This window comes from Myxine glutinosa, chromosome 10 (assembly GCF_964187855.1).
Source record: "Myxine glutinosa chromosome 10, kmMyxGlut1.1, whole genome shotgun sequence".
Classification (NCBI taxonomy): domain Eukaryota; kingdom Metazoa; phylum Chordata; class Myxini; order Myxiniformes; family Myxinidae; genus Myxine; species Myxine glutinosa.
In genome coordinates, this window is record NC_136270.1 from 13,263,026 (window position 1) to 13,278,172 (window position 15,147).

Genomic DNA, 15,147 nt, shown 5'->3' on the forward strand with positions numbered 1-15,147 from the left:
TTTAGAAATTTGGCCTATGTTGACCTTTTGGCCTATGTTCACCTAGAATATAATTTGTGGTTGAATTCAATGACGAGATATGCAAGTCCTTTTCAAATTTCAAGTCAATTGGATGAAATTTGAGGATTTTAGAAATTTGGCCTATGTTGACCATTTGGCCTATGTTGACCTCAAGAATACTTGGTGGTTGAATTCAGTGACCAGATGTGCAAGTCCTCTCCAAATTTCAAGTCAATTGGATGAAAATTGAGGATTTTAGAAATTTGGCCTATGTTGACCATTTGGCCTATGTTGACCTCAAAAATTATTGGTGGTTGAATTCAATGATCAGATATGCAAGTGGTCTTCAAATTTCAAGTCAATCGGATGAAAATTGAGGATTTTAGAAATTTAGCAAAGTTGGTGACCTTTGGCCTATGTTGACCTTTTGACCTATTGACCCCAAAAACAATAGGCTTCTGGCATTTGACCAACTCTACCACTTGGTGAAGTTTGGTGAAGATCGGTTGAAAATTGTGACCTGTAGGCCGGTGACAAACTAACAAACAGAGTCACAAACACAACCGACCAATATACTTGAAAAATCTTCGATTTTGCAAGTAATAATTATTTACAAGAGAAATAAAGAAATCTATGGCGTCATATGCCAGTCTCAAGCACAGACGGGAAAGGGGAAGAAAAACTGGGTGAGGCGTTATCTCCTGTGGAAGAGTCCACGCAGATGGCGTCAAATCAGCCATGAACCAAGGCACACGCAGGCACACGGGCAGGAGAGACGAAACAGGCGAGTAGGTGATGAAACAGGCGGGCAGGACGATGAAACAGGACAAAGCAGGCACACAAGCAGGTGAACCATTCTCAGGATCACCAAAACTGTCTCTCCCCACTAAGGCCACACCAACTCTCCACTCCCTCTCATCTCTCGCAAGAGCGCCAGAACACGGAGAGCCCAAAAACTCCTCCCCTCACCAAACGACGCCCCTCTCAAGTTCTTTCTAGTGGGGCAGATATGTGAAAAAGATGTTCATTTCCGGCAGAAAGTGTGAAATTTCGCATACAGGGGTATTTTGGGGCGCTGATTTCAAAAATTGGCGGATCCAAGAGATCTAACCAATGGACCGGCCGCCATCTTGAATTCCAATATGGCCACCAAGACGAAATGTTGAAATTCCCTATCTTGGGTTCTAAATGACCTGTGGCGCTGAAATTTGGTACACAAGGGTATGTTGACATGCTGAGTTCAATAATGCAATAATTTGAAATGTCTGACAAACGGTATGGCCGCCATTTTAAATTCCAATATGGCCGCCAAGACAAACATCGATGTTTTCATTGCTTTAATAGCACAGTGTACGGTAATGTCATAATGTTAAATCATTTGAGCATTATTATGATAACTGGAAAATTGTTGCATCTCAAATCTACTGATGGGTTTGTAATTTTGTCGAAGGCAGTAGAAATTTGGGAAATTCAGCGCCCCAAAATACCCCTGTATGTGAAATTTAACACTTTCTGCCGGAACTGAACATTCACATGACATTCCAATAATTTATTTTTTTAAATGTTTTTTTCTCTTTCAGATCCAATGTCGAAATCAAAGAAAACATCGTCAACAATTCCAATGCCAACAGACTGGAACATTTGCGCTCTTTGCCAGAAACGTTCTGAAAATGAACCACTAAGAGATGCACGTAAGGGCAGCAATCAGTCGTGTCTAGACGTCTACGAGAATCTTGCTCAAAATCTCAAGGCATTGAATGATTTAGGTGCCTTGCCTTGCGGGATAAACATTTCCCGACTAGATAGATGATGGTTGCAGTATTGCAGAAACCCTAGCTGCGCATGCTGCCAAATGGCACAAAAACTGTTATGTGCAGTGCAGCAGCTTTCGTGTGGCCAGGGCTGAATCAAGGGAAAGAAAGCAAAGTTCAGACCTTAAACTTGGTGAAGAAACTTACTCGCCTGTTAAGAAAAGACTCAGAACAAGTTTCAAATCTCCATCCGTTGAACAGAGTACTGCTAGCACATGTTTCTTTTGTGATAGCATTATCAGTAATGAAGAAATAGTCCACAGAGCGGCAACAAAAAATGTAGATTCCAATGTTCGATTGATGGCAACAGAATTGAGGGATACAAAACTCCTGGATAGATTGTCTGTAGGCGATATGACGGCATCAGATGCTGTTTATCACAAGAAGTGCATGACTGTTCTCCACACTCGATACAGATCATTTGTAAGAAAGAATGAGGAAGCCAGTTCAAGTGAAAATATGCCACCAGAATCAGTAGCTTTGGCCGAATTGATAGCCTATTTGGAAGAAATGAAGTGTACAGATTACAGTTACACTTTCAAGTTAGCCGATCTCACAAAGCTTTATACAGAACGTCTGGCACAACTGGGAGGTGATATCTCAAAGAGGATTAATTCAACTCACCTTAAGGACAAGCTTCTCAGACACCTTCCGCAACTTGAGGCACATAAGAGCAACCATGAAGTGGCACTGTCATTCAAAGAGGACATTGGTGAAGCTTTATTGCATGCTTGTAGACAAAGCTCTGACAACGACGCGGTCATTCTCATGAGAGCTGCCCAGATTGTGCGCAAAGATATTTTGCAAAAGCAATACCAATTCAATGGATCCCTAGTTAACGAATCATATAACAACTCACCACCATCATTGGCAGCGTTGATGGAAATGATTCTTGCTGGTACAAACATACAAAAACAAAACGCAAACAACAAGGGAGGCGTCTCTGTGCAATCCTTAACTCAACTTGTAACATTCAACACTATGAAACGAGGAAGGTTGGAAACTACAGCAGTACGTCACAATTTGAAACGTGAAACAACACTGCCACTTTACCTGGGTCTTCTCATTCATAGCAAAACAAGGAAACGGGATCTCGTTGACGTTCTTTTTCAACATGGTTTGTGTGTTTCCTATGATCGCATACTGGAGGTATCCACAGATGAGGCCAACAGAGTCATAGAAATATACAAACATGACGGCGTTGTGTGTCCAACAAAATTGCGAAGTGGAATATTCACAACAGGCAACCTAGACAACATAGATCACAACCCATCATCAGCATCAGCACAAAGTTCATTTCATGGAACCGCGTTATCACTGACACAACATGTTTCACATGACAAAAGTGGCAGCATTCGAAATCATGAGAATGTCACTGAGAATGAGAACAAACAGCGCTCCAAAACCATAGCCGTCCTTCCTGCATCTTACAGTGATGTGCCTCCTGAAACATTTCCAACTAATAATCCCATTCCAAGAAAACCAAAAGGTCCATCCACTCCAAGTGTGTCCTCCGGAATACAGGACAAAGAAAGTCAGTGGCTTTCGTTTGTACAAAGTCTGCAGGAGAAGGAAGGTCTTGAGAGTGAAGATAATATCTCCTGGTCAGCATACATGGCAAATCTGCAGGTTGAAGTTCCTCGGCCTCCTGCAATTACAGGACTGCTACCTCTGTTCCGCGAGAGTGCTCACACATTGGCAATGGTGAAGCATGGAATGAATTTAATCAAGCAGGCAACAGAACTAGTAAACCCCGGACAAGTTCCAGTTCTGACCGTTGATCAACCACTCTATGCAATTGCAAAGAAGATTCAATGGACTTGGCCAGGTATATATGGTGAAGACAAGTTTGTTGTGATGATGGGAGGACTTCATGTAGAGATGGCCTTGTTGAAAGCGATCGGCAGCTTCCTGGAGGGGAGTGGCTGGGCAAGTGTAATGACCAGTGCTGGTGTAACAACAGAGGGAAGAGCAGATAGTCTTCACAAAGGTTCGCAAATATCGAGGTCACAATGGGCACACCAAGTCACAGTAGCGGCGTTGTACGCTCTGCAGCGAAAGGCATACGATGACTACCGGAAAACATGTGAAACTGAAGATTTACAATCATTTGATCTTTGGAGCAAGAAGATGGCTACAAAGTACCCCCAGTTTTGCTACTGGAATAAAGTCCTGCAGTTGGAGTGTCTTCTCTTGGCATTCATAAGATCACAACGGGAAGCCAACTACACGCTCTATGTGGAGACTCTCACGGCGATCATTCCATGGATGTTTGCCATGGACCATTACCATTACGCCAGATGGTTGACAGTGCATGTAACAGACCTTCAGGAACTTTCAAACGATTCCATGGATATCCATCGTGAATTTGTCAAGGGGAACTTTGTCACTCAGAAGTCATCACACAAGTTCTCTGCTATGGCACATGATCAGATACACGAACAGCAGAACGCTTATGTGAAAGGTGATGGTGGAGTCATTGGAATTACTGAGAATGAAGGGGCTCTTCGCCGGTGGATGGTAGCTGGTGCAGAAATAGCCAGAATCCTGAATGAGTTTGAGGACCAGTTTCAAAGACAGAGGCAAACTGATGTCCGCCACCACGAACAATTGCCTAGTGTCCAGAAATCCTTTGCATCAGATCTCAATAATGCAATCAGTTCCTTTGAAAAACTTGGAAACCCGTTTGCGGAAGACAGTAATGACTTGTATGTGCTTGACACAAAGGTCATCATGCCTGATGAAGTGATAGCCGCAGTGCGATCCATGAAGGACACTGGCAAAACACAATTTGATGGATTTGTGGGGCAGCGAATCAAGGATCCTTCTGACAATTTCTATGATAGCATTTCAAAGAACAATCTGCCACTGTTGAAATTGAAGCCCAAGAAAACACCTGGAAAGTCTGAGGCGAAGATTACACGTATGAAAAGTAATGTGGAGCTCTTCTCACGAATGTACATTTCTTGCCAAACTAGAGATGGTGATCTTAACACATTTTATGAATACGAGTGTCATGGGTGGCCACCTGCATTGGCTGAAGGTATCAATACAATGCGGCCACCAACCGGCAAGGCTGGTCTTTTGCCCTGTTTGGAAGCTTTAGCACAACGTCCTCGTGATGCGCCCAAAGGAGAAGTTCGTATTTTCGATGGGGCTGCCTTAGTCCATCATTTGGAGCCTAAGAAGTGCAACAGTGTGATCAGGACATTTGGTGACTATGCACAGAAACAGGTCCTTCCGTACATTGCCCGAAAGTTAAATGAGGGGACTGTGATGCGTGTTGATGTGGTGTGGGACACCTACAGAGCGGACAGTCTCAAAGAAGGCACCAGGCTTGGTCGTGGCACTGGCATACCACTCCATGTGACTGAACAGACATCCGTGCCACGAAACTGGAGCAGCTTCCTTCGTGTAGATTCCAACAAAAAGACATTATTCAGTTTCCTTGCTGATTCCCTGCAAACGATGCCTATTCCAGAGGGAAAAACACTTCTTACAACCTTAGAAGAAGAGGTTAAATCAAAGCCCCCTTCTGATGTTTCTCAAATTCAACCATGTACGCATGAAGAGGCTGATTCACGAATGATGCTACATGCTTGGCATGCATATCAGCAGGGGTACAGAAGTATCGTCATTCATGCAACAGACACGGATGTGGTTGTGTTGGCTATCGCAATGGCAAGCATTATGGACGGTTGTGCAATGTGGTTGGCATTTGGACATGGAAACTATTTCAGGCACATTGCTGCTCACACTATTGCGACTCACATTGGCCCTGAACGCTCATGGGGGCTTCTATTCCTGCATACTGTTTCCGGATGCGATACTGTTTCTGCCATATGTGGGATTGGCAAAAAGACTGTGTGGAGCATATGGAATTCCATGCCAAACTTGGGGGAGGTCTTCAATCATCTCTCACATGCACCAGCGGAAGTAACAGATGATGACATGGACAACATAGAGAGGTTCTTCGTTGTTCTGTACAGTAGAACTTCCCCTCTGAAGAAAGTGAACGAAGCACGCAAGCAGCTGTTTGCTCAGGGAAATTGGCAATCGGAAAATATTCCACCGACAAAAGAGGCACTGCGTCAACATGTGAAGAGGGCAGTCTTTCAGGCCGGTCACATCTGGGGACAGTCCCAAATTGCTAACCCAGAGCTGCCTTCACCTGCAGATTGGGGATGGGCTAAAAATGCAGATGTCTGGCATCCATTTTGGACAGTAATGCCAGAGGCGTCAAAAGGGTGCCGAGAGCTGATCAAGTGCAAGTGTAAAAAACGGTGTTCTGGAAATTGCAAATGTGCTGCTACTGCTAATCTACCATGCACAGAACTATGTTTCTGCTCTGGACAATGCTTCCGAGATGAGCAGTAGGAGAAGTAAAATGGATGGAAAAAAGCTTGCAGCATGTTACGGCTGCCAACTGGTATGAAATATACTTTGAAATGAGCTCTTTGACTTGTTATATGATTTGTCAACTAGGGATCCATTGAATTGGTATTGCTTTTGCAAAGAACCCGGGATTTTCAACATTTCGTCTTGGCGGCCATATTGGAATTCAAAATGGCGGCCATACCATTTGTCAGACATTTCAAATTATTGCATTATTGAACTCAGCATGTCAACATACCCTTGTGTACAAAATTTGAGCACCACAGGTCATTTAGAACCCAAGATAGGGATTATCAACATTTCGTCTTGGCAGCCATATTGGAATTCAAGATGGCGGCCTGTCCATTGGTCAGACCTCTTGGATCCGCCAATTTTTGAACTCAGCATGTCAAAATACCCCTGTATGCAAAATTTCAAACTTTCTGCCGGATGTGAACATCTCGTGCAATTTTTGTTACATATCTGCCCCACTATTCCCTCTCTTTCCTAAGGCCTCACACGGTGCCTCACTCAGGGGTTCGCAGAAGGCTTTACATAAGGTCCTTTACATTACACCCTGGCTATTTATTGAAAGCGTCACTCTTCATATGATGCACCTTTACACAGGACAATCATTATGCTAACATAACATTATGCATCTGTAAAACTTTCAAAGTACCGAAGACAAGATGAAAATATTAAACAATGTTTAAAAATATCCTTTAATATCAGAAGATTATTTGGGGCGAGATGAGAAGGAGGGAGGGTTGTACGCATAAGAAAACTCCATAAAAGAGACCTTAAGGGTGTAGTACTGGTGAACAGGTGATTTTTTATTTTTTTTTAGCTGAACAGTTTCCTTATAGTCTTATAAACAAGAATCATGCTATTAGAGGTCATAGAAGTACCCCTAATTATTGAAAAATTTCCAAATTTTCTAACATCATACATGCCCCTCAATAACCGGAAGTAGAATTTTTTGTTATAACTTTAATTTGCATCATTCTTTTGGGCTGAAATTTGGACAGGATATTCAGAATATCACTTCCTTTAAAATGAAGGCTTTTGTTTATAGGAGTAGCCATTGTGGATTTATTGAAGGACAACCAAGTTTTATCTGGTAATTGGCATAATTAGCTAATTAGTGAACATTTGACATAATTTCACAAAATCCTCTCATCAGGTAGTAGAGTAACACATGTATAATACATGTACCAAGTTTTGTGTGAAAAGAATGATAGGTGACATAGAAGATAGAAGTAGAAATGTGTTCTTTGTTTTTCCTTGTTTTTTATTGACGGTCTAATTTATGCAAATTATGTGCATGTAATATGACAAAGAAGCGTTGAAACTGGTCTGAGAGCCAAGATTATATCTTTCAAGAAAAACTGAAAATTAGATACCTCTCAAAGGTACCTATGTAGTTTTCTCAATTTTTCACCAGTACTACACCCTTAATACCCTCGAGAAAATTGTAAAAGTGGGATGAATCTCGTTAAACACACTACAACCCTCAGGCCCACTTCGGATGTAGCTATCAGATGTTGAACTTTGAACCCGAATAATATTAATCACATAAAGTCATGAAAAACGGCATGTCGTCCTCCTGCCTGACCTTCCATCGGGAGCCAAAGTGAGGACAGATACACAGGCACCTTCCTGGACATCAAGGAAGCAGGCAACCCTACAGCCTGGTATTGCAGCAACTGGTCCAACTGGCAGTCCGTCAAGAAGCACCCGGTGGTTAGCCGAGCTTCTTTGCACCCACAATACACTGCACAAAAGTACCAAATAATAACACACAAAAAATAAAACATCAGAGCTAACAACAACGTGCCAACTGGCCAGACATATTTCCTTACCTCAGAATTTCTGATACAGCCAAAATCATCACATGTCTCGAATCCTTTAGTGGAATTAGTTCTTTAATTTCCAGGTCCTTAAAAAAAACAAAAACACACTTGCTTCAATATAGAAAGTAAAAGCAAAACAGGAGATAACTAGAAACGCTCTCGGTAGAGTGCATACCTCCACCAGGCTAAACAGTTTACATTTTGGATTCTACTGAGAGGCCGGATCAGGATTCAGACCTGAAACAAAATCAAATTGGCCTGTTCTTGTCACCTAACCAACTCATCCACCTAATTTTGTCACAACTCGTCCACAACTTTTTGAAATATGTTATATATCGTTTTTCACCCTATCGCTCAATGGTGAAGAATCAATAAAAAAATTATTGTATCCGTATTTGGATCTTCACCTAAATTGAATCAATTAATCCTCATCACAGACCCAACCTGTCCACCAGATTTCGTCAGAATCTGTTCACAAGTTTTTGAGATACCTGCTCTCACACAAACAGACAGACAGGGCATGGCTGAAAGCATAACCCTCGTCCACCGACAGTGGCAGAGGTTCAAAGGCAAACGCAAAACGTGACTTTGGAACTTAAACTCACATTTGAGATTTCCCAGACGTTTCGTTCTTCCCATTTGGTACTTTCTGTGCAATAAACCCACAGGGTCACTCGGTGATCTTGTGCTATAGCCAGGCAGGACATCAGATGTCTGTCTACCTCCCAGAAACAGCTGCACATTGCACGCACCTTCCAATTTTGCACTGACTGAACAACACAGTGACAGTTATGCATTCAATCAGCAAGCAGAACATGATTCATGATAGAAAACAAAAACTTTTGCAAAGGAAATATAATACCTGGATCATAAGTACAGGAGACAAGTGAGGAAGATGTTGCCATCGTGTCAGCTCACAGCTGTGCTGATCACTGTCAACTTTGGCATCAACAGTCTCTTCCTGAAAGCAAGATCAGTGGGACAACTTTCTCATTCTGCATTGAATTTAAGAATGGCTCAGTTGCACAAAGTGGTATGACATCTTTTAGCTTGAGAGTTTTAAAGGAAGAATTAAATTATAAGTTGCTATAAGGTAACAATTTTTTTCAGCAGCATAACCTCACACCACCCCGAAGTACTTTGTGGAAAAAAAACCAAAAAGTGTCATCACCCCGCTTCGTTTCTCCTCTGTCAATAAATTATCTGGAAGAACAAAGTCCTGAACGTCATGTGCCCATGCACATGTCTGCAAGCACGAGACAGCCAGGCCAAAGGAATAGGACAGTTCTTCCAGGTTTTGTGGATCCTCAGGAACTCCTCGACAAATCTCATCTGACAGCATACTTGCTTCTACGTGAGAGATTACCAGTTATTAAAAAATATTTTTATTACCAAATTGGATTAAAATGGTTGAACAAGCTGCACAATTTACTCCATTGTTTGATCTACAAATGATGCACACTTACCCTCATTTTTGGCATTCCTTTGTTCATTTCTAGTCGACGTGTCCATTGCACTTTCTATACATTCTTTTGTAGTCAGCTGGTTCTAAAGACATCAAATAAGTCAGCCAATACACAAATATGAATGGTAAATGGCTCATTCAGAACATGACACAAACATACCTCAAGGGAAGTCCGAGGAAGTACATCTGGGTGTTCAACATCCATCCCATCAAGGCATTTAGTCAGAGTGTCACTTTGAGTCGACACAAGCTCTCTGCGGTGACCTTCAACCTCGACTGCTGCACACAACGGCGGTCTCGGTTCTTCATGTTCGCCTTGGGATTTTGAAGATTCTTGACATTCATCTACTTGAAGACCAGCCCATGTTGGAGTTGTGCCATGAGCCTTCTCTCTTTTCTGGCAACCTTTCTTGCGACGTCGACACAATTTGCTCTTTCTACAGAAACTTTCACAATACACCTCTGTGTCGGTCACACAGTCTCGATGAACATTTAATGGTTTTCCTGCAACAAGTGGAGAGGAAAAATTGCTGTCTGACTCACATGACTCAAAACCTGGTTTTAAATAGGTTTTTCCAACGTCTATGGATCCAGGCAATGTCCTCTCATCTTTCTTGTCCGTTTCCAAGTTTCCCAGTGGTCTAGTAACTAAAGCATCTTGATCTGGTTGGCAGGAGCTCATTTCTTTTGCAGTTTCCTCCAATTTGACTGCAGTGGTCAAATCCGTAATGTTCGACAGAACATAGTTTTTGTCTGACAAAATCTCACAAGAAGCTCCTCCAATTTGTCCACGCACAATGGAGTGGACAAATGGTGTGCAAGAAACTGACTTCGCCACATTAACTGCTTCAGAATCTACTTCTTTACGAGGGAAAGCTACAAGTGTTGGTTGTTGGGCTTCGGACGAATGTGCTTTTCCCTTACAAGTGCTCAAGACTTCCGAATACACACGTCGTTTCTTTGCACTTGCATCCTTCTGAGCCATTTCCTCTAATTCTGTAGAGGAATAAGTCTTTCCCACAATCACATCATCACTCTTGGAAAGGATTTCTGGCTCTTTCGCATCACCACTTCCATCAATGGGCTTTCCTGCAGTAAAAAAAACAAAAACAAAACAGATTGCAGTGCGGTACTGACTAAAGATACATCATTGAATTTTTTTTTTTTTTTTTTAATGATGCAATACTTTTCACCATCGTAACCGTACCTTTGTTTACTTGTATTTTGGATTGTGCCACGGCTTGTCCCATTAATTGTGGACTTTTTCGAATAATTGCAAGATTTTCGGCTTTCTGAAAAGGAAATAGGTCATGGGAGGCAATGCCGCAGCCTGACATTTCGTTCATCTCGTGACCAACAAAGGTGCCAGAAATGAAAATAGAAATGCAAAATAACTTCGTTGCTCACCAGCAATTTCCGTTGGGCCAAGTCGTACTCCTTTCTCAACAACAGCAGTCTCTCTCGAAGCTGCACAACAGTGAAGGAAATATTTATCCTGAAATTTTCAACAGATATTTATCCTGAAATTTTATAATGGATTTTTTTTCTTGGCCAAGTTCCTTAGGCTCATGCAGGACCTTCTACAAACACATGGAAAACTAGAATGGAACTCGGTAGAGCAGATACCTCCACCAGGCTAAACAATTTACATTGTGTATTCCACTGATAGGGCCAAATCTGGATCCAGACCTGAACCAAAATCTAATCGGCTTCTTCATGTCACATACCCAACTCATCCACCAAGCTTTGTCATAATCGGTCCACAACTTTGTGAAATATCATGCTATATGCCGTTTTTGGCCCAATCTCTTCATGGTGAAGAATCACTTAACGAATTTGAAAAAAAATTCTCGTTTCCGGATGAAACCTTCATCGAAATTGAAGCAATTCATCCTTGTCACACACCCAACCTGTCCATCAAGTTTCGTCCAAATCCATCAACTTTTTGAGATATCCTGCTCACAGTCAGACTCACAGTCACAGTCAGATATCCTGCTCACAGTCCTGCTCACATGTCACAGATAGATAGACATGAAAACATAACCTCCGTCCACCTTTGGAAAAAAAAAAAAATCATAATAATAATAATAACAAAAATAATAACATGGTAGGAAGGAATGATACCACAATCCTTGAATGACACCACACTCCTTGTACTGATTGCCATTATGACGTGTTTGGACGTTCTTGTCATAGGTGACGATAGGTGTGGCAATAGTAACGAGAGGGAGAATTGCTTTGCAATATATACCTCCTACCGGTCCCAATATTTTGCAAAGTAAAGCCATAACAACTTTTAAAAATTGATGAAACGCCCTGAAACTCGATGCAACTTATCATAATAAAGCCATGTACCAAGTTTCAGATGAATATGTTAAAGGGTATAGGAAAAAGTCTGGGAAACCACAGGTGGGATGGACAGACATAGGCCCTGGGCTGTCCGCCGCTATCGTTCCGTTTTGTTCCGTGACAAGGGTGCGACTTATTTTCACTCACAATATGGTCTAAATGATATTTTCTGTATTGTGTAAAAAGTTCTCCATGCCCAAGTCTGAGCATTAATTAGGAGTTACACACACTATTTTTCAAATTGTAATCGGCGATTAACTGCATACGTTGGCCGGTAAGTCGGCCAGCCGGCGCAGCAGTATCACCCGCAACCAATCAGGAGCCGTATTTTTGTAAACACGGGCACTACTTGTACTGTCATGGCAGCTTCCACGTCGGCCTGAACATGGTCATGTCCCGAGCAAAATCTACGGAGAAGTCGCCTTTATGGTGTGTTTTGCATCTGTCATCGGTACAAGAACAGAATGTGTGTCCATTTACTGAGGTTAGATGGGGTAAATATCGCGAGTGCTCAGGAAAATGGTTAGATTTAGACGGGGAAAGTGGTGACATCGCCCGGTCACGTTATCACATTCATGCTGGCATTGACTTCTCCGATATTCCACCGAGTGCTGGTTACCATCCAACGTGCTACAGACGGTTCACTGATAAAAAGAGACAGCTTGCGAGTAAGAAACGATGCTTGCACGCTTTTGAGGGAGCTACTGAAGTATCTGCAGTAGATGCTCGTGTTGAAAAGCCTGGTGTGCTGTTGTCACCAAAAAAGAGTCTGCGATCAGGATCGGCATTGCCAATCTCTTCACAAGGCCATATCCTCCCACGTATTTGCATCATTTGCAAGAAAGAGTCGCGTTACCTTAACCGAGTTCATGGGCCGAAGCGGGATAAACTCGTTCAAGCCGAAACAATAACAGAAGCCAGTTATGAGCTAAATCAAATTTGATCATTTTTATTTGCCATTCTGGCTTGTTTAAGAACAATTAATTTTCCTCCCACATCTTAAGTCCTCAAATTATATTTCAGGACGTCTGATTGAAGCTGCCAAGCTGAAAAAAGATGAAAGTATATTGGTCCACACAAGGAGATCTGATTGTGTCGCTGGAGAAGTCAGTTACCATAAATTATGTTTTGTGCAATACACAAGATTTCTCAGCGAGGACAGAGGGCCAGCAGTCAGTACACCTCAAAATGAAAGGTATGACTACATATCACATCACTTGTGTGAAATAATTCCTCATCATTTCTTCATGTGGGACCTTATTTATTTTTCTTTTCTCACAGCATCTTATCTTGTATGAAGAAGCTTATAGAATGTTGTGCCAAGATGTGATCCAGACAAGAATCATCAACAATGGAGGAGTATTCAGGCTAACAAAACTTGTGGATACATTCACAAAAATTGTGAAAAAACATCATGGTGTCATATTGTCAAATATGAGGTGAGTGTAGTTTGAGTGTGTATGCTTGCTCATGCTGCCACTTTACTGAAAATGATAAAGTTGTGTAATGATGTGGAAATGCCCAACATATTTTATCTTTTCCAGGAATAATAAAACACCGTTTAGAGGCCATTTTTCCCCGCAAAGCGGGGGTTGGCCTTTTTCGGGGACCGTGGTTGTTGTTGTTTTTTTGGTCCCCTTTTTGAAGCAATGTTTTACGGCCGGATGCCCTTCCTGACGCCAACCCTTTTTGTCGCCTTTTTACGACAAGCAGGGAATTACCAGTGAACTGGTACTCAATTAGCCGACCTCGGAAGGATGACAGGCTGAGTCAACCCCCCTGGCGTTAATTCAGCGATCGACCGGGATTCGAACCCAGGATCTTAGGATCCTAAGCCGGCACCCTCGCCGCTAGCCCAACACCAGGGATTTTTGTCACAGGAATCAGTCTGGGATTTTCCAGGAATGATCGCATGAAATCTCTACTGATGCAGACGTTTCCACAACTGATTTTTCATCAACCACCACGCCGGAATACGTCACTGCTGGTGTTTACAGACACGTTTACAGCAACAACAGTGGCCAGTCAGTGTGCATCAGAATCATCTGACAGTAGTGAGTCTGAGACAGGTGCTGCTGAAGTGAGTGACTGTGACAATGTGACATTGGCACTGGTGCAGTGGTGCAGGTCCTTCATCCAGCCGACCAACCCGTCAGAGCAATGCAGTGCCCATATCAGGTCGGGAGATTGATGCTGATATTGTCCGCATTATTTATAACGCAGGTTTGTTCCTCAAGGCAGAAGTAAATGTATCTCCTGGACTTCAGTGCCCTTGGCCACCTTTAGCATCTGACCTTGGTCTATCAGTCTATCTGCTGTCAAGGGTATGGTCCCAGTAGCTTTATACAACTTCTTAGCTTGGGTTGTTGGGGCTAGTGATGAACCAGCCCTTGAAGATTTTGTCCGCCTACCCGAGGATGTAGAGCTGAAAATATTTTCACTCTGCCAGGACATTATCCTGCTTGCATCCAAAAGTAAAAAACAAACACCCAAGTCTGTGTTTGGGTACATGACCATTCGTCATTTGACAGGGTCATCCCAGTTATTGAACGTGACGAACAAACTTGGTCATTGTGCATCACGGGAAACTGTTGTCCGTCATGACTAGCATAGCGGAACTACAGATCCAGCAGTCTGCTAATTCCATTCCCGCAGGTTTCTCCAGGTATTGTCTGGGATAATATCGATTTTGGCCAGGAAACACAAACTGGAAAAGGAACTACCCACCATACAAATGCCTTACTGGTGCAAAATGCTCAGTATGAGGTAAATCTTGTGCATGACCGTACTGCAAGGGTTAGTATGAAGAAAGGCAGTCGACCCCGATGTCTGAATTTCCATTCGTGTTTAAGTGAGATTGACAGATTGTGATACATGACTTAATCAGTCACAGGAAGATAATTAAGGCTTAATTAGTAATTTTGTGAAGATGATTCTGTGTAGTCTACCCTTAGTGGAATCTGGTGTAGGTTAGTTATCAGCTTCACTGTTCTAATTTCCAGTTAACAGCTTCACTGTACGTCCTGTTGTCTTCAGTCATTTCAGACATCTCGGTGGCTATTGGAGGTAGATACAGACTCGTAAAAATGAAGGAAATCCTTAAAAATCGCTATTTTTCTGAACGATGCACCTTGTTGAAGTTTTCATTATCTTGACAATAAAATGTTTACATGCTCGATACTTCTGATTTGTGATATATGTTCTAGTATCTGACGGCCCCGTAGAGTTGAGGCTTGGGAGATGTATATTCGCGGAGATATACGATTACCAAAATGGGAAAAATGCGAAAATGTCA

General features: G+C 42.3%; 1 protein-coding gene across 1 annotated transcript in view; it reads right to left on the reverse strand.

The window, feature by feature from the left end:
- The window catches only part of PALB2 (partner and localizer of BRCA2), a 30,713-nt gene that overhangs the window by 14,468 nt on the left and 1,098 nt on the right, over positions 1–15,147 (reverse strand). The window contains exons 3-11 of the mRNA XM_068103591.2: positions 10,911–10,970; positions 10,711–10,795; positions 9,664–10,592; positions 9,505–9,586; positions 9,210–9,388; positions 8,901–8,999; positions 8,644–8,808; positions 8,048–8,124; positions 7,801–7,959 (exon numbers count right to left, since the gene is read on the reverse strand). Coding sequence (XP_067959692.2) covers positions 7,801–7,959; positions 8,048–8,124; positions 8,644–8,808; positions 8,901–8,999; positions 9,210–9,388; positions 9,505–9,586; positions 9,664–10,592; positions 10,711–10,795; positions 10,911–10,970 — 1,835 coding nt within the window. The remainder of the gene's footprint in view (positions 1–7,800; positions 7,960–8,047; positions 8,125–8,643; positions 8,809–8,900; positions 9,000–9,209; positions 9,389–9,504; positions 9,587–9,663; positions 10,593–10,710; positions 10,796–10,910; positions 10,971–15,147) is intronic.